At 46.8% G+C, this 23,852-nt stretch overlaps 1 protein-coding gene across 1 annotated transcript in view; it reads right to left on the minus strand.

Annotated features, from left to right (window-relative positions):
• Positions 1-173: 173 nt before the first annotated feature.
• The window catches only part of LOC134100542 (titin homolog), a 24,632-nt gene continuing 953 nt past the window's right edge, over positions 174-23,852 (minus strand). The window contains exons 2-6 of the mRNA XM_062553783.1: positions 11,650-12,086; positions 8,486-10,628; positions 4,332-5,864; positions 1,902-2,067; positions 174-1,447 (exon numbers count right to left, since the gene is read on the minus strand). Coding sequence (XP_062409767.1) covers positions 1,235-1,447; positions 1,902-2,067; positions 4,332-5,864; positions 8,486-10,628; positions 11,650-12,086 — 4,492 coding nt within the window. The 3' untranslated portion in view covers positions 174-1,234. The remainder of the gene's footprint in view (positions 1,448-1,901; positions 2,068-4,331; positions 5,865-8,485; positions 10,629-11,649; positions 12,087-23,852) is intronic.

A 23,852-nucleotide genomic window follows, 5' to 3' on the forward strand; every position in this document is an offset into this window, starting at 1 on the left:
TTGTTCTGGCATGTCTCCATTAATACTGGGCATTGTGGGCAATCATTCTCCCCTGCAACTTGGGCAAACTTTCAGGACCATCCAATCAGAACATGTGGAAGTGGTTATGTGGTTGCCCAGCAACATTACTGAAAAAGCTGCCCATGTACCCTTAAAAAGCAAGTATATAGCTTTGAAATGATAGCAATATATATATTTTTATTGTTTTTCTGACACAGCATTTAAACGACACACATTTACAGTGCTTTTGGAATTGTGGAACAGAAGCCTGATGCATGTTGTTCGACAGTTGAAATATAACAAGAAATATTACAAAGACAGTGAGAGACAGACAGTTCAAAAGGCTTCATTAAAGTGCTACACATATATATATTGAAGTGCTCTTGCTGAACTCTGGCTTCTTGTCTTCCAGTTAGCCTTCATTGTTGTGGTTCCATTCAAGTGCAAACGTTCACTTCGAAGCAGCCATCAATCAATCTGATAGCGAACATATAAAATACTCAAGAAAGGCACACAAGATTGCAGAGTGAATATTATTCTTTTGCTCTATTGATTGGGTATGTGTACACATTGGGGCTGGCATACCAGATGGCTTGTGGCCTTCATTGTCCATTGACATGCTAGTGTTTGCAGGCAGCTGTAAACAAATAACTTTCAGAACCCTTGCTTAAAAATAAAAACAAACAAACAAACAAAAACCTCAGCCAAAGCTGTGCATAGTATTGAGACTTTTTGCAATGTGCTTCATTCACTCTTTACATTCAGTTTACCTTCCTGATACCCCGTCAGACTACACTGCCCCTGGGGCATTTCCTGATACCCCTCCGGACTACACTGCCCCTGGGGCATTTCCTGATACCCCTCCAGGGTATACTGCATCAGTGTTATAATACATCCTTCTTGGGCGTGAGGGGATAAGGAGATGTTTCAGGCATGCTGGCGTGTGGCGTGAGGGGTCCTGGTGGACTGATGTGAATACATAGCGGACATTCTTTGACATGTGTGCGTGCGTACGTGCGTGCATGTCTGTGTGTACATACAACAGGGCCTAAACGATGTACTCAGACTGATGTGTATAATTAGGGGCAGTTCTTTACATACTGGTTTGTGTGTGTATGTGTCTATATTTAGAATGGTGTGTATATTTAGGAGCAGTTCTTTACTTTACATGCCGAGGTGTGTGTGTGTGTGTTTGTGTGTGTGTGTGTGTGTGTGTGTGTGTGTGTGTGTGTGTTCAGAGGCCCTTCTTGGGGGCGTTGAGTGACATGAGGATGCTGGGCTTCTCCTCGATGACGCGGAGCACCAGGTTGTCGATGTACTCCTCCAGCCCCTGGATCTTGGAGCTCCGCTGGGCCAGCTGCTCCTGCTGCCGCAGCACCAGGCCGATCAGCTCCTCCTGGGTCAGCTGGGAGTACGGACCCTTGGGCTCCTCCTGGGTCGGGGCCGCCTGGGTGGAGAGACAGAACAGGGTCAGGAGGTCTCACACACACACACAGGCGAGCAGATAGATACACACACACACACACACACACACACACACACGCGAGCAGACCTACACACACACACAGGCGAGCAGACATACACACACACACAGGCGAGCAGACATACACACACACACACAGGCGAGCAGGCGCACACACACACCTCTTTGAGCTCGGCAAACTGTACTTAAATGCATAAGTCATGGTACCCAGCTTCAGATTGCCGAGACCACATGGTCCTTCACTCCCTACAAACATATCGCCTATTGGGGTAATTCATCCTCCAACAACGCACACTTAGACCCCCCCCCCCCCACACACACACACACACACACCTTGCAGCTCCAGTAATGTGTCCTGAGTGAGATGCCTGCCTGAATAGCTGCTGACTCTCAGGTGCAGACTCTGGGCGCAGCGTACCTTTGTTGTGGCGGCGGCGGTGGCGCTGGCGGTGGCGACGGCGGGGGTGGTGGTGGCGCGGGTGCGGGCGCTCTCAGCCATGCCAGCTGGCGTCTGCTCCTGCTTGGGCTGCGCTCGGGGGGCTGGAGTCGGCTCCTGGGCACTCAGAGGCTTCACCGCATGAGGTCTGCAGGCAGAGAACACACACGTTAGTCTCAAGGTCACACCAGGACAGACACACACACACACACACACACACACCAGACAGCCCATCTTACTGACCAAGGAAACTGAAACACACGAGAGGAGAGGTACCATACACACACACACACACACACACACTTTGGACAGCCTATTAATCTGACAGAGGAGACTGAAATACTGAGAGGAGAAGTAGCACACACACACACACACACACACACACACAGTTATACTAACAGAGGCTGAAACAAAGGGAAGAGACATAGACCCCCCCCCCCCACATACACACACAATATATCACCATAAAAGCACCACCTTCTCTCTCCCAGCTCACATAAACCAACAGGTCTCAAATAAAGAGGGGTATGTACTATGTACACAACAAAGTCCACAGAAATGTCTTACTGACCGCGGAACCTGAAGTAGGAGTTACATAGGCTACACATGATGCCACACAGATGAACATAATACATGAACGAGACACGATTTGTACATCATTTAGACACAGTGTATTGGATGGAGTAATATTCACACATTATTTTGCCATTATTTCAGAGTTTAGGATGGAATAACATGAGGCAGATAGCAGATCTACACGTGATTATCCCTCTCGCGAGTCTGACACGAGAGTCTTCTGCTTCACAGCAGAGGAAAGCTCATCTTCTGGCTATCCTGTTGACTCAGATGGTGGCGCGCCTGTAGAGAACTTGTTTACAGTGGGATGTTTAATTACTGAACTGCATTAATGACTTTGATCTGGTTGTCTGCTAAGCAAGCATTTGAAAGGCAAACCATGTCCCAATGAATAGTGAATACTGTATGTGCCAGTGATCGTTTAGAGCTAGAAGTCCATGATGATGTTTGCGTATGAGGTAGACTTGTGTGAGTCGACTATTGTAACCAAGGATGTACATAGTAGTAAAATAAGAGGTGGGTAAACTATGAATTCTTTAATAAAGGCATTCAGTGCTTGATGATGGTGGAGGTTATTGTCTAATGTTTATTATATACCAGTGATATTAAATGGTTCCTAGAGTGTTGATGAGTGCACTTACAGTATATTGTGAATGTGGGAAATACAGTGTGATTTTTGAATGTTAAAAGTTGCAATTGGTGAATAAACTCTTTTGAGAGGTAGATAGTCTCCAAATAATCATACAGCAGAGACTAGCAGACTAAATTTGATGTCCATGTTCGAGGGGAAGAGTATCTAATTAAACAAACAGAAGCAGACATTTTGGCACATTTAGTCATGGGGAGCCATGCCCCATATGCTGTGCATGCTTTGAGGTACAATTTCTGTCTGACAAGGTGCATGAGAGCCCAAGGAGCAGCAGGCTTTGAGCTCAGGCATTTAACAAGCATCCCTAACAAGAGCAGCACAGACATTTACAGCCGTACCTGACAAGATCACAGAGCGCTACAGACTCCATGGATGGCACTAATGACTTGTACCACCGGCCGAAGAGTGGAAGTGTCTCATTAGCGTAGAAGTGACCACTCCACTCCACCAGAGCTACCTCTACCTAGTAATTTCCCGGTTCAAGATGTCATTTCCAAAGAGACTTTCTTTGGCCCTCTGATACCTTAAGGGTAATGATACAAGAGACGAACCTTTGAGCCATTTCGCTGGGCAACCACACAGGTGCCTCCCGTGTTCTGATTGCATGCTCATAACACTGTTGATTAAAACCACACGATTGTTGCCGAATGTCAGTACAGTACACAGGATCAGTGCAAAAAAGTAGTCAAATATAAATCATCTTTACCTGATACTCCCTTGCATGCAGACAGCTGTGGACATTCTCATCATGCTTTCTAACCTGTGTGGTGGCACCCCTGTAGTATAGTGGCCTTAAGGTGTTTGCACACTGCCCCAACAAACACCAACAGCTGAGTCAGTGTGTACCCTATTGAGATTATTGGATGGAATATCAAATCTGAGTTTGACATTTCCTTACATTAGTGTTTCAATTATTGTCTGGGTAGTGCAGAATTGGCAGTTGGTGTTACTAATGTTTTGAAGACTGCAACCAGCAACTGCAAACTTCAGAATGTTGGGTTTGTTGGGATGCTGTGCAAGCACTTTTACAGGTACTGGACGGATGGATACCCACACAAAGCTGTGTGTACACCCTGTGATGAAGCCAAGGTGAGTAACTCAGAACACCAGTACCTCCTGACAGTGAGCGGGCTGAATCGGATCCAGAACCCGGCTAGATATAAGACGGACTGTGTGAGAATTCTCACCTGCGTGACGACGACATGGACGTAGACCCACCGACTTTGCCGACGTCCCCAGTCGAGCCGTTCGTCATGGAAAGTGGCAGGGCGTCGACGCGGGCATGGAGCCGGACTCTCTGCGGAGACGGACTTGGAGTTGCCACCGAAGGAGCGGAGACTCCCCCAGCCTCCCTTGGTGGGTCGGAGGGCCCGGCGGGTAACGGCGAGGAGGAAGAGTGAATGTGTGAAGCTACGCCTTCAGCACTCTTCACATCGCTTGGCACATTAGCATGTTGACTTGATGGCGTCTTCTCGACTGGTGCAGTGTCATCTGGATTTACAGGCAATGAAAGTGGACCCAGGGAATGAGGAGGCTGTGTTTTTGGGGTGTTGGCAGGGGGTAAGGGAGCACGTGTTTTCTTTTCGGACACTCGCTTAGGGCCATCTGTGCACTCTACATTGGAAAGGTCATCCAGTTTCGGAAGCTTCTGGACATCTTTGACTTGAGAGTCCAGCGCTGTGCTGTGACCTTCAGTGTCCTCTGCAGAGCCTGGTGTGGTCACTACGTGCGCAGCCGCTCCCGTGTCGTCGCCATGACGCCTGTCATCTTCTGGCTTGGCACTCGATACAGGGACCGTCTCAGCCACGTCTAGTTTCTTGGGCTCTTCCATTGCACGACCCTCGGAGCCATCGCTGCTCTTTCTGCGAGAATCCAAGCAGGAGGTTTCCTTTTGCGGAGAATGTTTAAGCTCTGCGATCGCCAGTGCTGATCCTCCTGGGGGGTCCACCTTTAGCGGCGACGCCAGGGGCTTGGGTGCAGGACCCTTGTTGTGTTTGGACACTTTTGGTTCTAAAAACGGATTGGTTGGGTGACTTGGCTGAACGACGCTGGGCAACTCCGATGCGGCTTGTTGCTTGTTGTCACCTCCGTCAGAATTCTTTGAGGCGAGAGATTCTTCAGCTCTGCTGGACCGGCTGCCCTTTACCTTCTCGACCTTTCCTTTTAAGGCAAGGCCGTAGTTCTGCAAAGCGTTTCTAAACACCTGGGAGGCCAAAGAGGGCGCTGGGGTAACTGGCGCTGGCATCACTGGTGCTGGCATATCATCACTCCCTGCTGGCTGGCACAACGACATCGTTTCAGATCCTGGTGGCGGTGCCAATCCTGTCCTGGTGTCCTCCAAGCTCTGGGGTTTGTCTGCCTTCCTCAGGTGAGCAGGAGGCTGTGGAGCAAGACGCTTGTCCTGGCGAGAGCTGAGGGGGTCTGGAGCTCTGTGGCCATCCTTCTCCCTGACTGGCTGACCACCTCCCGAGGTAGGAGTGGAGGTCTGCGGAGGTATGGCTAGTTTGGCAGCGGCGTTCTCCTGAGCAGCCGGCTTCCTCATCGGAGGAAAAGGGGCACGACGTTTCTTCTCTGTGCGGTCCCCGTGAGGGGTCCACACTCCAGTGAGGTTCTCTACACTTCCACTGACGGAACCGACGGCGTTCTCGGGATCATCAGGAGTCAAGAACGGGTTTGATGAGGTCTGAGAGGCTTGAGGCGGAAATCCTACACTAGTTGAACTGGAGAGGCAGGGGTAGGACAGAAAGGTTGTGGAGCGGGGTTCAGAAAAGGTTACATGTAGGTCAACACAATATGCACAGGGCACATAGAAGTGGCGTAAAGGCCGGCTAACAAAATCACCTGTCTGGTCAGCATTAATAACATCTGAATATGCAGGAAAAGCTCTTCTGAAAAACAACTAATTTTAAATCCATTCACCCATTATCCCCACTAGGCAATTTAATGTGTGCTTCTGGTGAAATAGGTCATTTCCTACATTTAACAAAAAAAAGATCAAGCAATGCCTGCTTTCTCTACATGATTGCAGTCTAAGTGCTATCCCTACCTCACGTTTGCCCTTCCCTGGAATAGACAAAATGTCAGAATTGTTACAAATTCCGAGTAAAATGAGAGCCTACAAAAAGAAAATGCCATTGACGTACAGTATATTCACATCACGCACAGACCTAAGCCCAGTTTTTCTTAAATGCTGAGCTGCGTAGACAGCACTTTTCTATGCTGAGATATTTCCTTTTCACTTCCTGACTTACTGCTGGCAACTTTCACAATCAAACATCGAACATTATTTACACACACACATAGATGCAGGGGTTAACACAAGCAGGGATTCTTCTATTTTACTCTCTACCATCCGAGCACTAGGATTTCTACTGAGGCAAGGAGTTGATTATTAAAGGTTAAAGATGTTGAGTGGAAATAATTCTACTATTCTACTCTCTTCCGAGCACTAGGATTTCTACTGAGGCAAGGAGTTAATTATTAAAGGTTAAAGATGTTGAGTGGAAATAATTCTACTATTCTACTCTCTTCCGAGCACTAGGATTTCTACTGAGGCAAGGAGTTAATTATTAAAGGTTAATGGTGTGGAGTGGAAATAAACAAAGTCACTACAGGCAGGGGCTGGATTTGCTTTATTTGCATTACGTATTAATACGTAGGAGAGTTGGTAGTGGTTAATGTCAAACACGTCAAAATAGACTACAACAAACACATGGAATATGAACATTTTAACACAGTTAAAAGAAAAAAATGTCAAACCTCTGGCACCATCATTGCTATACCCGACTGAGATACAGGGAGCTAATGTAAACCTTTCATTTTTAAAAGAAAATTTCCTGGAAAATATCTGGAAAGCTCCAAACATCCAACTGGACACGCTCCTGATTTTGATGAATGCTTTGTCACTACAGATCTGCATTTCTAAACACAGAAACACACCACTCCTGTATGTGTTTGTGTGTGTGTGTGTGTGTGTGTGTTTGCTGCTTGACAGAGACACAGGGACCGACACACTCATGATTTTGATGAATGCTTGGTCACTGCAGTCCCCACAGATCTGCATTTCTGAACACAGACACACCACTCGTGTGTGTGTGTGTGTGTGTGTGTGCGTGTGTGTGTGTGTGTGTGTGCGTGTGCAAGTGTGTGCTGCTGCTTGGCAGAGACACAAGGACCGACAGACTCGTGTGTATTTGTGTATACGCTGGCTCTCTTAGTCATGCATATTTCATGATGGTGCCAAATGTCTTGAACAGGTCATCGCCGTGAGAGATGCAAACTAGAGAAGTCACTAAGAAACCCATACAGCTAACTGCCCTAATAACTCACCCCAAGAGCTAGGACAAGTATCCTTATTTACCCACCCATCAAGCTACCATTAGTATTGTTACATAACCACATCCACAGGGTGGAATCTACTTGGCTAATATTCCTTTCAGCTAAAAATCAAAAAGCCATAACATGGATTTGACCTAATCTTTGACCACAAAAGAAAACCTTGATCTATGTTGACCAAGGTTTTCAATGTTTGATCTAGGGGTAGGCTTAATCCATGTGCAAAGACACTGGCCTAATAGTATTTTCTCTGTGTACATCTCTCGGCATGTTCCAGAGTGGACAGGAGGGAGGAGTTCAGGGGGATATTATTCTGATGAGCTGGAAGCAGAAGAGCAGTGATGACGAAACTGAAAGGAATGTAAGGCAATTTGAGGGTTGCTGCTACCAGAGGCCTGAGGAAGGAGATAGGGTCGGGGGGTGGGGGTGGGGGGGTAGTCTACAAGACAAACGCTAGCTCTGGCACAGCTCAGAATGTATCTAGTACCACATCAGGGCCCGTGACAGACCAGGACCACATCAGGACTGTATCTGGACCAAAATCGTGCCAAACCAGGACCAGATCAGAACTGTACCAAGTGAGATCAGAGACAGAACCCTTCCAAACCAGAACAGTAAGTGGGCCAGAACAGGCCTGTAACCTATCTGGACTAGAACTCTGTGCCAGGGCAAGTGCTTAGTTAATTGCTATCAGATCTACCCAGCTAAACAGGAAGCAGGCTTGGGAGGAATATGAAGTTGCTTGTTGTCTTGTGATATCAAGAGCAGACATAATAAACAACTGTTTTCCTGCCCTCTGACTCTGAAGAGGTCATGACATAACTGCTTCAAGACATATACACACTCACTTTCTCTCTCCCTTTCTCACACACACACAGCCTTGCTTTCAAGCATAAGCATTTAAGCAAGCGCAAACCTTAGACATGTGTATATTTTTACCATCAATACATCTGTGTGTTTGAGGTCCATTAAGAGTAATGGTGGTGTGTGACTGTGGGGAACTGACCTTGGCTTGACAGTAGAAATGTTAGTGGAGTGGCTGAGTTGATCATGTGGAGACCCCGCCTCCACAAAGGGATTGGCTGAGACAGAGGGATCCTCAATCAGATTGCTGGACGCAGAGGGATCTTCAAACGGATTGGTGAGGAGACCCTCATTGAGAAGGTCGGTTGAGGAGACGCTTGGGGCTACAGCAGACTCCATCTCTTCACGGTGGACCTCGTCTGGCTCGACCTTCATCCTCTCTCTCTCTAACCTTGTTCTCTCCACTTCCTCCTCCTCCATCTTCTTTTGTCTCTGCTCCTCCTCTTTCTCCTTCTCTCTCCTCTTCCTCTCCTGCTCCTCCTCCAGTTTCTTTTGCCTCTCTTCCTCCTCCTCTCTCTTTCTCCTCTCTACTTCTTCCTTTCTTATCCTCTCTTCTCTTTCAGTCTTTTTTCTCTCCTCTTCTTTCCTAATTTGTTCTTCCTCTTCCATCTTCATCCTCTCCTCCTCTCTCTTCATCCTCTCTTCCTGCTCAGCCCTCATCCTCTCCTCCTCTTTCTGTCGCTCTTGTTCCTCTCTTGCCCTCTCTTCTTCTCTTTCAATCCGTCGTCTCTCTTCCTCTTGTCTTATCATTTCCTTCTCCTCCTCCTGTCTCCTCTCTTCTTCTTTTCTAACCCTTTCCTCCTCAACTCTCTGTCTCTCCTCTTCCTCCTCTCTCTCCATTCCCTCCCTTTCTCTCCTCATCCTTTCTTCCTCTTCTAACATTCTTCTCTCTTCCTCTTTCTTAATCTGTTCTTCAACCCTTCTTCTCTCCTCTTCCTCCTCGGCCTTTCCCCCGTCTTCCTCTCTCTTCATCTCCTTTTCTTTCTGAGTTTCATGTTCAATTTTTTCCTCCTCCTCCCTCCAAATCCTCTCTCTTTCCTCTCTTATGAGCCTTTCTTCCTCTTCAATTCTCTCTTCCTCTCTTCTCTCTTCCTCCCTCCTCCTCTCTTCCTCTCTCCTAACCCTTTCTTCTTCCTCAATTATCATCCTCTCTTCCTCCTTTCTCCTGTCCTCCTCTATTCTCTGTCTCTCCTGTTGTTTCTCTCTCTCGATCCTCTCCCTCTCTTCTTCTTCTTCCTTTCTGATCCTTTCTTCTTCTTCCACTCTTCTTCTCTCCTGCTCTCTCCTTACTCTTTCTTCCTCCACACTCCTTCTCTCCTCCTCAATTAGTCTCTCCTGCTCTTTCCTCATCCTTTCTTCATCAGCTGTCCTTCTCTCCTCCTCCATCAGTCTCTCCTGTTCTTTCCTCATCCTTTCTTCCTCAGCTGTCCTTCTCTCCTCCTCAATCAGTCTCTCCTGCTCTTTCCTCATCCTTTCTTCCTCAGCTGTCCTTCTCTCCTCTTCCATCAGTCTCTCCTGTTCTTTCCTCATCCTTTCTTCCTCGGCTGTCCTTCTCTCCTCCTCCATCAATCTCTCCTGCTCTTTCCTCATCCTTTCTTCATCAGCTCTCCTTCTCTCCTCCATCAGTCTATCCTGCTCTTTCCTCATCCTTTCTTCCTCAGCTTTCCTCCTCTCCTCTTCTTTCAGTCTCCTCTCCTCCTCCTCCTGCTCTTTTCTAATCCTCTCCTCCTCCATTTCAAACCTCCTTCTCTCCTCCTCTTCTTTTTCCCTTCTCTTCCTCTCTTCCTCAGCCTCCCTCTCACTCCTCTCCCTCTCCTCCTGCATCCTTCTCCGTTCCCGTTCTACCCTCTCCTTCTCTAGCCTCTGCTCCTCCTCTTCCTCCTCCAACCTTCTCCTCTCTTCCTCCTCTTCTCTCATCATCTTCCTCCTCTCCTCTTCCTCCACCCTCTCCCTCTCCTCCTCTTCCTCCTCCTCCGCCTGCAGGTGTGACCCCGAGGCCCTTAGGGACTCCACAGAGGTGGTGATGCTGCTCCTGCTCGGGGCAGATGACTTGCGGAGCTCCTCCATAGACCCGTGGCCGGAGCTGCTCAGGCTGAAGGTGGAGCTCGCCCGCGAGGGCTTGCGCTCAGGTTCCTCGGCGTACACGTGGCTGCCGTTGACGCACAGGTTGCTGGGTAGTGTGCCGGACTGCTTGGGCTGGCCCAGCCCGGAGAAGGACCCCAGAGAGGACTTGCTGTCGGAGCTCCCCGTGCGTTTGTGGGTGAGGAACTTGAACTTCTTTTTGCCTTTGGGATGAAAGAAGTCAACAGAGGGATCAGTCTACCACTAAGCAAGATTGGCGTCAGTAAGGATTCTAGCATTAGGGCTGCAGCCAAGGTTCCCAGCCTTTTTCTTTGACAAGTTGGTAACATTTAAACTTTTCAAGGACCTTTAACTTTCTGAAAGAAAATTAAACAACAACCATTCTTTTTGTAATTGGCTATTAATTAGCCCATGTCTATTGAAGCTGGAATAGTATCAGAAATTCACATAATGAAAATCTATCCATGGAAAATAACATGATTCATTTTGTTACACCTCAAAGGGTCTGAAACGTTCAGAGAATGTACAGGCCTGGAAAATAAGATTTCAAAAATCCATTGATCCTTTACCAACATTTCCAAGACCGCTGGAAGCCGGCCTGTCAGTTCAGGCCACAACTGTGCCGTTTCTGGAGGCCCACCTCGTTAGCGTTTGGAGTGCATTCCTCTCAGTGAAATTCCACATTCTCATCAGGCTCTTACTCTGTTTGTGCAACATTCCTTCATCAAACTTTTGAGTGGTCAGCCTTCAGTTCTGACATTTTTGACATTCAACTCTTTATGGGTTTTACTGGGTTTATCTTAACATGTACAGTAGCAAACAGCAGCAGTATTCGCTTCCTCTGGCTTCTACACTCTGACAAAAAAAAATCTCACTCAATTTGCACCTCAAGCTGGTGTGTAGAGAGCACTCTGGAGCATAATGGCTGCCGTGCCTCAGCCATGTGGGTGCTACAGTACACATGGGTGGTGGGCAGAGAGAGATAATGCCCTTCACTATAAAGTGCTTTGGGTGCCTAGATAAAGCACTACATAAATGCCAGTTGATGTCCTGGTGGGTCCTCAAGTACTCGCAGATACACTGGCCTTGGTCAGGCCTGCACTAGTCAGTCTTAACCCATTCTGTGCAGTCAGTCTTAACCCATTCTGTGCAGTCAGTCTTAATCCATTCTGTGTGGTTAGTCTTTTATGACTTTTCAAATGGAAATCGCATGTTTACTCTTACCTGCTTCAGGTGAGTCCACGTTGAGTCCAGAGGAGCGGCTAGATCCCAGGGCAGAGTCCCTCTCCGGCAGCGGACCCAGCGTGGACATGGATTGGGACGAGTTGCGGTGCAGATTGGACTTGGGCGCAAACAACGACTTGAGCTTGTTCTTCTTCTTCTTGGGCGTGGAGGTTGCGCCGCCCCCCTCTTCCTCGCCCTCGCTGTCGGTCATGACCTGGGTGACCGATGGCACCACCGCGGACATCGAGTCTGACAGTCCTTCCTTCTTCTTGCCGCGGAGTTTGTCCTTGAGTTTGCCCATGCGAGATCGGCTCTTCTCCTGGCTGGACAGGTCGAACATGCTGGCAGTCATGTTGTTCTTCATGAACTGGACATCCAGCAGGACCTCACCTCTGTCTTTGTCGGCTTTTCCAGATTTATCCAGTAGCTTGAACCATCTGTGTGTTGAGAAACACACACAAACACATACACAATCAGTATCTCTATGTACACATACATGTAATCAACAAGAGAGATCTCCCTCTTAAGCGGTACAAGAAATGCATCACAAGTAGACATGTCTCCTTGGATGCTTTTTTAAAAATTAATTATTATTCTAAAAAGATCAGCAATACATTTTTTTTTTTACAGCAATTGACTGCCTCATACACAAATCCAAATTCCCATAAGTCTTGGCCTAATCTTCTTTTGATGAAGTACTTCAAGCGGACGCAAACAAGGATGTACCACCAGATGCACCTGCTCCTGTATTATGGAGATTGTATTTACCCAATATGCGGCACTGATGCCATCTGCCAAAGTAGAGCACTGAGATGCGGTCACTTATTTCTCACATCACTCTCCACCTTGTTCAGGGTTAATCATTGGGTTGGTGTTTACAGTGGATGCTGTCGTAGAGCTTTTTCCCAGTTCAAATGACAAGCAAACTGAAGTTTAGCTTTAGCTCAGTCGTGTTACTCTAGTCATTTTGGGCCGTTTGAGCAAGCATGATTAACAAATGGCACTGATTTTAGTCAATCAAATGAGTCCAGGAGTCACACAGGAGTCCAGCGTCATGTGACAGATCGGATAGAATCTGGAAGCAACACATTTCAGACAGATCCAGCTTGATTGGTTCTGACCCGGCTAAGATCCAGTAAACCAGTAGACCTTTCCCTTGGCTCTGCACTGATGACTGTCTACACCCCCTAAAATAGCCTGTTTTAACAAGCCCCCCCCCCCCCCCCCCGACACTGACATTGACAACCACCTGTCCATCATCCAATATACAACGAACACAAGGCTATATACAGGGTCGATTTAAAAAGGCCCAGACACTGCGCTTCTCCTGAAGAAACAGACGTCTCTTAAGAAACATCAGACAGGATATTCTTACAGCAGTACACAAGTCAATCACAATCAAATCTGTCCTCACATTCAACATTACATCCTGGGGTCACTGAGCTGAGCTCCCAGCAAGGAAAAAAACCCCAAGAATGATCACGGCACTAAGATACAGCTCTCAACCCTCTACGGTCAGGTGGTGAAATGTAAGGAAGACTCTGTCCCTGGAGTCCTCTAGAGCAGGGGTTCTCAAACTGTGGTACGGGTACCACTGGTGGTACGCGGACTGTCTGTTGTGGTACTCAGGGAGTCTCCAAGATGATTTATTTAATAAATAATCACTTCAAAATGATATAAAAACATATCTAATAAAAAATTGTTTTAAAACAAAATCAACTCGTTTTTATCTTTCTTGAAAAGAACTAAACAAAACAATGCAAAACAGTATGTACAATGTAAAATATATTATCGGCCTACTACGCTACTGTATTTTAATGCTGGTCATAATGGTGGTACTTGGGAGAGTCAATTGTTCTCTGAGGTGGTACTCATTGTGAAAAGTTTGAGAGCCACTGCCCTAGAGCAGTGTTTTTCAACCTTTTTTGAGCCAAGGCACACTTTTTTCATTAAAAAAATCCTGAGGCACACCACCAGCCGAAAATGTTAAATAAAATGAAGTTTTATGGAAAATTAAATTAAATAAAAATCTGTTGCCCGCATTAATGATATCAAGTCATTCTTGTCAAAGTGTCTTGAATAGGAATCAAATGAACACAAAGAAAATTATTTCTATTCACTCTTTTTTAGACCACTTAGGTGAAATTGGATAATTTCCCACGGCACACCTAACAATGTGTCACGGCACACTAGTGTGCCACGGCACAGTGGTTGAGAACCACTGCTCTAGAGCCACCTCACCAGTCTCCTCTCAGCTGATCCCATCTGACTGATCAACGCCTCAGGGCACCATGCACACATGAGGTGCCTCTCATGTAAAGTCTATACGTCCTCCCTCGCTCCTCGGGCCTCGATCCTCACTGATCTTCATAAAGAATGATGGGGCGGCAACAACGATAGTCTATCCCTTCGTCTATCTTTCTTTATGTAGATCAGTGAGGATCGAGGCACGAGGAGCGAGGGAGGACGTATAAACTTTACATGAGAGGCACCCAATGTTTCATTCCCACCACACTGTCCACTTAGACAGACTGTCAGTACCTTTTAATGCAACTTGATCACATACTTGAATTCATTCATTCATGACCGATTTGTTTGTTACTGTAATATTATGCAAGTCACAAGTCATCATGCATAATAGGCAAGTCTAATGTAATATTATGCGCGCATTGCTGCTTTCATGCATTTTGTATACATTTTGTGAGCCAATAATCCAAGACATTATTCTACTGGATAGCTTCCAGGTTCTTTTACTAGCCAGTACTAGATTACTGTACATACAAGGCAACCTTTTGAGCATTATTGCTGGGTAGCGTTCCGGAGTTTTGTTGTCCTGGCACATTCCCACTGACACTGGAATAACATTTTCATGATTTTCATGATCACCCAATCAGAACACATGTAAGAGTTGCCCAGCAACACTGTTCAAAAAGCTACCCCATGAATAATCACCTTTATTTTAGGTTTCAGTCTATACAGACTGCAGAGCAGACACTATAAATAGCACTTCTCAGCATGAGCCTTAAAGAGAAGTTGGCTGTGTTTGACCTTCTGCGGTAGTCCCCCAGCACAGAAAGGCAAAATTTGATGACCACCACATCAGGTCGAAGGTTATCTAACTACAGGTTTGAGGTTCAGCACATGCAACAGTAGAGAAACTGCTTACCAAAGCAAACATGCAGACAGACAGACTGAATATGGGACTCCCTCAGTGTCAAAGTCCAGACACACATACACACACACACAGGTATGTGATCATCAAACATAGTTCACATTCCATTGCAGAATAAGTCACAAGACCGCTTCATAAAAACCTTTTTACAGCAGGGTTCAATGACTCAAAACAAAACAGGATACAGGAATCTCTCTATAAAGAGGCCTTCACTCACCCTCGTTCTGTTTTTATGCATGTCAGTGATCTGAGTGAAAACCAGAATAATGTTAGAAAATGACCCTTGCCCGGCTTTGGGGCACCCTGACACCCAAATCCTGCACTGCTGAGCAGTTTAAAGTACAGTCAGCCAACAGCACATCTTCTGACCAGGGGAGAGGAAGCTGTCAGCTGAGGCATATCCTCCTCATTTACTGTGAAAAACAACCAAAGTGCTGACACTCCATCAGGAAGCAGGAATGGATGCAGCCAGCCAGCCAGCCAAGCACTAGGGCAGAAAGGCCAGCGGTCCTCCTGTCCTGCCCTCCTCAGGGAAGCTTCACAGAGCACACAGCCACACAAGCAACAGTGAGGCCTAACATCCAGGCTACACCAGGTACACACACACAGCCACACACAGCCACACACAGACAGAGACACACACAGACACACACAGTCCCAGAGGTAAAGCTATAGAGTTCATACCAACACAACAGGTAAAGTTATACAGATACCAACACAAGAGCAAGGTCTCAGAGGTAAAGCTATACAGCTATACATAAGAACTGGGTTTCAGAGCTAAAGCGAAGCGCACACACCAACATAAGAATGGAGCAGAAGCCAGAAGAAGCTACAGTATATCTATTCAAGGGGGTATTGACGATTTATATATAAACTCACACCAACACAAGAACAGGTTCTTGGAACTGAGGCTTTGTGAAACACACACACCGACAAAAGAACAGGGTGTCTGAGGTGACGCTGCGCCACAATACAGGAAACAGCATGGCCATGGAGCAGAAGGTCATCAGCCCAATCACAGCACAAAGACTCAACACCATCTAGGCCAGCAGCACACGGAGACAAACAACTACAGAAATGGCACCAAGCCCATCTCTATGCTTACGGCTACCCAAAATGGCACAGTGAGGAAATGGAGGATTGTTTTGACACCCTCTGTCTCCTGCAGGGACATACAAACATAACTACAGAAAGAAAATTGAAAGGGGAGAGTTGACTAAACTGTCAATAAGACTAAATGTCCACAGACTAATTGTCCACAAGCAGACAGATTGAGTTAAAACAAGATGACTATTTATTTATAAAGAAACATTTTTTAATGTATTTCTCAATAAACTATTGGCAAGTTCAATGAGCCAGTTACTTCTCCTCTATGAACATTGTGGGTGTGGCAGTGCAGTGGCAATGTCAGCAACTGACAAGCAGTTGGCCATGTTTTGATTCCCAAACCTAAGCATTATATTATGATAAAATAGCACATTAGCATTAGAGTATACAAAATACTTCCACTTTAAATGAAGATGTCCTAGGCCTCTCTGTTTTTCAAGTATGAACTACCTTGGACCGTGTAACAATCTGCTACACTCCAGTTCATTTTAAAAGGGAGGTTGTTGTTCCATTGCAAACACTCCCAAATACCTAGAAACACAAGACGGCACTAATGGGAGAATTACATTGGGTGTGTGTGTGTGCCTGTGTCTGTGTTCCTTCTTTTCAAAAGAGAGAATTATTCAGACGTTCCTGATGACGACTAGTCCAGAAATAAAGCGGTTCTTCTGGAACATGTGAGCAAGAACACAGAGGCTCCACCCTCGTGACTCACTCCACTCCACACACCCCAACCAGCCTCCACCTCTGGCGCTCTCTTCACACATCTTCGCTAGAGCATACACACACTCACAAACACATGCAAAAACACCAACGCACACATGTGCACACACACACACACACCCACCCCCACCCCCACACCCACACCCACACACACACACACACACACACACACACACACACACACACCACACACACAACACACACACAACACACACACACGATAGGAAAGGCATGTGAATCTGCTGAGGTGGCAGATTCACTGTCCCGTCTAGATAATGCATGGAGTGCTTGATTCTCAGCACAGGAGCTGTGGCCTTTGCATACGGTAGCTCCTCCATCCTACAGTCATGCCACATTTTGACATGTAATTAAACTACAGGGCTCGTATTTGGACATACAGTACCCTGCTCTAAAAGGAAATGTAATTAAACTACAGGGCTTGTCTTTGGACATAAAAGGTCACAGTTGAACCTTGTGAGAAGGATGAGGCTCTAAAGGTCGGCTTCTAAACAGTGCATCATCGTAACAGTTGTGCGCTGCTCTTCTCTTCTGCCAGACAGGAGAGTCATGAGGGGGAAATATACACTTATAGGCTAGCTAGCATGAGAGAGAAGTTCATGGTGTCGCTCAACAGGAAGTTGCCTCATGCGAAGGTGTTGGCTTGGGAGGGGCCGAGTGAGGGCAAGCGGAACGGTGCATCTGTGTGTGTGTGTGTGTGTGTGCGCGCATGTTTGTGTATGTGTGTGAGAGAGAGAGAGTGTGTGTGTGTCTCTGTCTGATCTGGGCTTGTACGAACGAAGGGCTGCAACTAACAATTATTTTCATAGCCCATTAATCTGCCAATAAATCTCTCCATTAATCAATTAGCTAATTGATTGATAAAATGTCAGTGAAAACTCTGTTTTTTCTCTGTTTCCCAAAACCAAGGAACAGGTCTTAAAATGCCTACCCGTAATTTCCCTACTATTAACCACAACTTATACATCGATTTTGCAAAACTTCTTCAGATATGAGGTTAATCCAGAGGGGCAGTTAATATGATTAACTTGCAGTGTTTTAACTTGCATAAAACACTGTCCTGCGGATTATACACAATGTGGTTTATATGCTGGAAATTACTCTAGTTTTGTGCACATGCCAAAGGTCTATATTATATGTAGCATTAACTCTCTGCAATGGTGATGATGTGGACAAGTAAATTGGATGAAGCAACCTAAAAACTCTTGCGGTCATCTTTGTCAGTCTGACAATTGCAGGACTATGGCACTGTTTCACCAGGGCTGACATGGTGACAGAGCCACTGTTCTAAGATATGGCCAAGTGACTGGATAGGTTACACATTTACACCATGTTACACCATTTCCTCAGCTCCCGCCCTGCCCTCGCACAGCTACGAGAATGCTTTGCTTCGCTTGCATTACGTGCAGCCAGACTTCTGAGGAGGAATCCAGGGCCTGCAAGATACAAGATGGGGAAAGGGGGGGGGGGGGGCAATGGTATCCACTAGCCCAGTTCCAGTTAGGCGAGTCAGCATTAGTACCATTGTTGTGCCCCACACACACACACACACACACACACACACACACACACACACACACACACACACACACACACACACACACACACACTCTCTCTGACTTCCATATCCTGCGTGTGGTGGTGTACTGATAAGCCAGGCTGCAGTTGTGGTCAGCGCTTATCGCCAGACACTGGTCAGTGCTACACGGTTCAGGGCCTTTACTCGGCTTCCTCTCCTTTCGCTCGGTCACTCACTCCTCATGGCTTACTATTTCTGCTGAGCCAAAGAGAAGCAGTCCGTCCGTGTGCCTGTCTGCCTGTCAGTCCGTCAGTCCGTCGGCCTTGGCCGTCTCTCTAGAGGCGAGTGTTGTGGAGTGTGAGATTATCTCGCTCAGAACAGTGAGCTCCTGGCCGTTACAGGAAGAACATGGTGTCATATCGGAATCTGAATGTTCTGAGCTGCACTGGATACGAGGACGAGACGCTTGAGAAACTTGCCTCTTTAATCATTCGGCTGAATTCACAACAAACATCTGACTGCAGATTGATTAGCTGTTAAGTCTAAATATCATTATGGACAAACCTACGTCTTCATCATACAGCTGAAATGCACAATGATAGCCCTGATTAGCCATCCATGGCATGCTCTGTGTGTGTGTGTGTGTGTCCTGATTAGTCATCCACTGCATACTTCTCGCTGAAATGTGCCATTAAATGAGCAGTGCTCAACTAGAACACTATATGGTCTGTGTGTGTGTGTGTGTGTGTGTGTACTCTGTACCTGCCTGTTCCCTTTCTCACAAGTCGCTTTGGAGTACTACATGTAAACAACAGTAAAGGGGAGAGATGTGATTTGATTGGCTGTGGAGCATTCCGCAGGCTAGCAGTCATGCATATGTTTATGCTCCACACGGTCTCACACCAGCCCAAGCCCAGCCTGAGGCAGTGTGGAGGCCACGCACAGGACAGCACAGCACAGGACAGCACAGCACAGGACAGGACAGGACAGCACAGCACAGGACAGGACAGGACAGGACAGCACAGCACAGCACAGGACAGCACAGGACAGCACAGGACAGCACAGGACAGCACAGCACAGGACAGGACAGGACAGGACAGCACAGCACAGCACAGCACAGCACAGGACAGCACAGGACAGCACAGGACAGCACAGGACAGCACAGGACAGCACAGGACAGCACAGCACAGGACAGCACAGCACAGCACAGCACAGCACAGCACAGGACAGCACAGGACAGGACAGCACAGAACAGCACAGGACAGCACAGGACAGCACAGGACAGCACAGCACAGCACAGGACAGCACAGGACAGCACAGGTCAGCACAGGACAGGACAGGACAGGACAGGACAGGACAGGACAGGACAGCACACAGACTCACACCAGCCCATACCCAGCCTGAGGCACTCAACTCAACTCACGGGCAGCTGCTGAGCCCTCTGATGCGTCAGTTCAGCGTGCGTCATGTCCTCATGAAGCTACTGCTCTCCACTCCCTGAAGCTGCTCCCCGTCCAGAGGAGTATGTGTGTGTGTGTGTGTGTGTGTATGTGTGTGTGTGTGTGTGTGTGTGTGTGTGTGTTCTGCACTTGCTCCCCTTCCAGGAGAGAGCATTATATTAGGTAGAACTATCTAATTGTTGCATGCATCTGACAAGTGCTCTGCTGCAGTGCATTTCCATGGCAAATATACACACAATGCATTACAAACATCCGTCAAAAGCACAACTATGAGAGAGAGAGAGAGAGAGAGAGAGAGAGAGAGAGAATATCAAATTATATCTCAGAAATATTCACATTACATACTAAACATACAGATACACAAATATGCACACACACACACACACACACACAGTTGGAGAGAGAAAAAGGGAGCAACGTTTGAGACTTCAGTCACCACCAACTAAAACAAGCCCAACACAGAGCAGGGTTTGTTTGAAAGTGAACTCTCAAAACACTAGGCAAACATGTCACACTAGCGGCAAGCTAACTCTGTTGCCCACGGGAGCGAAAGGGGGGGGGGGGGATCATTATTTCTCCCCAGATAAACAGAAAGGAATGCAGGAATGTGCTGCTAAATCTGGGCTTAACCTTGGAGGTGGGGTAAACCTACTGGGTACAAACAAAGCCTTAGTGGACCCAAGGGACGAAGGGGAGGGGACTACAAGTGCAACATTAACCTGTTGGTACCACCCACCCTTTGGTGGTGTCGCACAGTGCCATCCATTAACCCAGGGGTGCCCAAACTGCGGTACGCAAGCTGCTTCTATAGGGGGTACGCGAGATGAAAAGGGCTATGGCTATGAACTTTTCACATTTTCTGTAATTAATTCATGAATAAATAAAAACATTTGAATCGGGTTATAATGATATGGAAGTATAACGTTAAAGGACATCAGTTGTAAACTCTTTAAAGTAGGCTACGTTTTCATTAGAAATAAATAAAGGAATAAAAATAAACCCAATGCCTGGAATGAGTCAATAGAGCACACAATCGAATACTCCATCTTTTACGCATTTATTATTGTGGACTATGAGTCAATAGAATGTGTTACTTTTTGACGTGTCGGATGGTCGGGGTACGCGAGCCAAACCTGTTGGTACCCCCACCTTTTGGTTGTCTCTCACAGTGCCATGCCTCAGTGGTGGTGGGGCTGCAGAAAATACTAGCTAACTCATGGCTGAAATGAACAACACAATGCTTAAGTTGTTCCTATTACGGGACTACAAAGGTGTGCTACTGAAACAAGCCGTAGCAGTGTACAGTACAACAGACAGGAGACGTCAGTCAAAGACAGGTGAGTTCTAACCGCACTGCTCCAACCAGAGAGCTCACAATAGGAGGAGTGGTGCTGGCCAACAGGTCGCCTAAATCCTCACAGTCACAACACAATAGGACACAAAAGCTCTTCACGTGTGTGTGTGTGTGTGTGTGTGTGTGTACACACACACTGGTGGGATGGGACTGAGAAAGTGCTGACATGGTGCCCTCTGAAAAGGAGGGAGGAGAGTCACTCCGAGGAAACCAGCACTAATCACACACACACACACACACACACACACACACACACCTCTCTCAGTGTAAGGAGAGGAGAGGAGAGGAGAGATCACAGAGATCCACTTACATTTAGCCTACGCTTCAGGTTGCACCCGCCACAGAAACACACACACCATACAAATCTCTCTCTCTCACACACACACACACACAAACACACCTGACTAGGCTGTCAGGTAAATTCTGAGTAGATGGAACTACTCCATTTATTGCTTCCCCATTCGAACAGACAACAAACGCACGCCACACAAACACACACACACAGCAACACACACACATACAGCAACACACTCAGCAACAGAATGGCCATGAGCCTCCACTCCAAACCATTCCGTTGACCTGGAACCCTGAGACATGGTGAATGCTGGCCACACATCAGAACAACAACAATGCCCATAATAATACTGTGCGTGGGGTACAACCTGAGCTCTCCTCTCTACTTCAGACTACACATCTACTGGGCATGTGACCCTGAGACATGCTGAATGCTGGCCATGCGAGGGCGGAAACAACTACAATACCCATAATGCAACGTGACCATGACACAAGCTGAATGCTGGCCATGTGAGGGCGGAAAGCGCTGAATTGTGATGAGGACCAAGACACCTGTGTGCATGTGCCCGTTACCCGCTTAGAAAAGTGCCACGTTTTATTTCGTGTTTACATACTTGGTCGTGCAACTACTCGTGTAACTGTATTTTAATAGGGAAAACGTGGAGGTGTTTGGTCTAAATACCTTATTAGCTCCTGGGTTGCTGTTTAAGTGGCTACACAACATCCACATTAGCCTGGGTGTTCCCATCCTGCCTTGCGCGGTGATTTCTTTCACGCTGCTAAGGCAGTCTGGAAACTAACACCCACATTTTCGCCTGATGTTGGTGGCCAATCACAGAACAGGGGAGAAAGCAAGACCATGATGAGCTATGCACAGACGCATTTGATAGACACCCGTGGCGCCCAATGAACGGATCTGGGCATTTTTTCAAATACGAGAAAATGAACGTCTGGTTGCCAGACCACGTCTCATTTGAGAAGTTGTAGGCGCTAGCCAGGCTAGCCATGTCCACATCACATTCAGGTCCAAGTGCCAGCCATAGACATAGGGTGCCTCTCATTATGCCTCCTCGATCCTCGATGCTCGATCCTCGAGGGGCGTTCCCACTGATCTATAACTAACACTGGATAGACTATCCCATTGTTTCCCCCCCATCATTCTTTATGTAGATCAGTGAGGATCGAGGCATCGAGGAGCGAGGGAGGACGTATAAACGCTACATGAAACGCACCCATTGAACGCATTCTATGTCTATGGTGCCAGCAAGGACCCGGATTCCAGTACAACCCGGGTCATTTCCTGATCCCACCCAATCACTCTCTACCTCCCACTCACTTCCTGTCCCTCTCTTCACTGGCCTGTTGGGTTTTCATAACAGCCCATAAATACACTTAAGAAAAATAATAAATAAATAAACAGCGAATATCAGTGTAAACGAAATGGTGTTGTAAACACCCTCATTGATCACCAGCTGACATTTAAAAAAGAAATAGCACTGAACACATCTTGAAACCGTGATTCACATCAGAAATGTCAACTTCTGTACTTCCTTTGCAAGCTATTGCAGGTGAAGTCAACAAATCAGTTCTCCAATCATCCATCCTGAAATGTTTTGGCGCTCTGAGTGAGGATAACTAAATGTGTTCTGTACAGGATCATCACCACAATGAGTGCATGAGAAGATAATTGGAAATTCCCAGACCACTGTCACACCTGTATTGGACAAACAAGCCACCTGGAAAAGCAGGCTTATCGCACCTGACCCCAATCACAACCTCAATAAAAACAAGCCATCAGGAAAAGCAGGCTAATTGTACCCAAGCCCAATCATAACCTCAATAGCGAGTATGATTGTCTTCCTTCGGGGAGGACATTTCGATCCCTGCCCCTGAAATCTAGAAGAGCCTCGTCCACCTTGTGCCAGCAGACTGCTGAGTAACCAATCGATTACTCCATCTTTTACGCATTTATTATTGTGGACTATTATTGGATGAGTTGTATATGACTTTGCCTGACTGAAGCCAGCCTTTTCACCACTGAAAAGAACTAAAATCAAGTCACTGACGTCAGTGGAATATAAAAAATATGACAAAGGTGGCCTTGTCATGAATAAATGTCAAAATATTTATCCAAAAAGACAAAGAATATTACAGGCCTGCTGTCCAAAGCCCTCATTAGCCTCCAGAGAGGAGAGGACAGTGCAGTTTCTAAAGGTCAGTGCCCAATAAAGCCGTTTTGGAGGACAAACACAGAGCCCCAGACTTTTACAGTTCACTCCAATTAGAGTTGTCAAGCACTGTACGCTGAGTGCTGCTTGTAAATACTTAATTTATGCATGCACATTATGCTGAGCTCCACAACCCGTATCCACTCCATTCTAACATCCGCCTATGCGGTTAGTGGAGAATATTGGTGCGGGCTACACATCACCAGACGCCACTGCGCACCCAATCGGGGCCAGCCAGTGATTGACCCACCGACTCCGAAGCAGAGTAACCTGCCCCACACAACACGAGTCGACATCACATCACCTCCACAGTAGGAAGTGGCACGGT

Source organism: Sardina pilchardus, chromosome 14 (assembly GCF_963854185.1).
Source record: "Sardina pilchardus chromosome 14, fSarPil1.1, whole genome shotgun sequence".
In the NCBI taxonomy this organism is placed as follows: Eukaryota; Metazoa; Chordata; class Actinopteri; order Clupeiformes; family Clupeidae; genus Sardina; species Sardina pilchardus.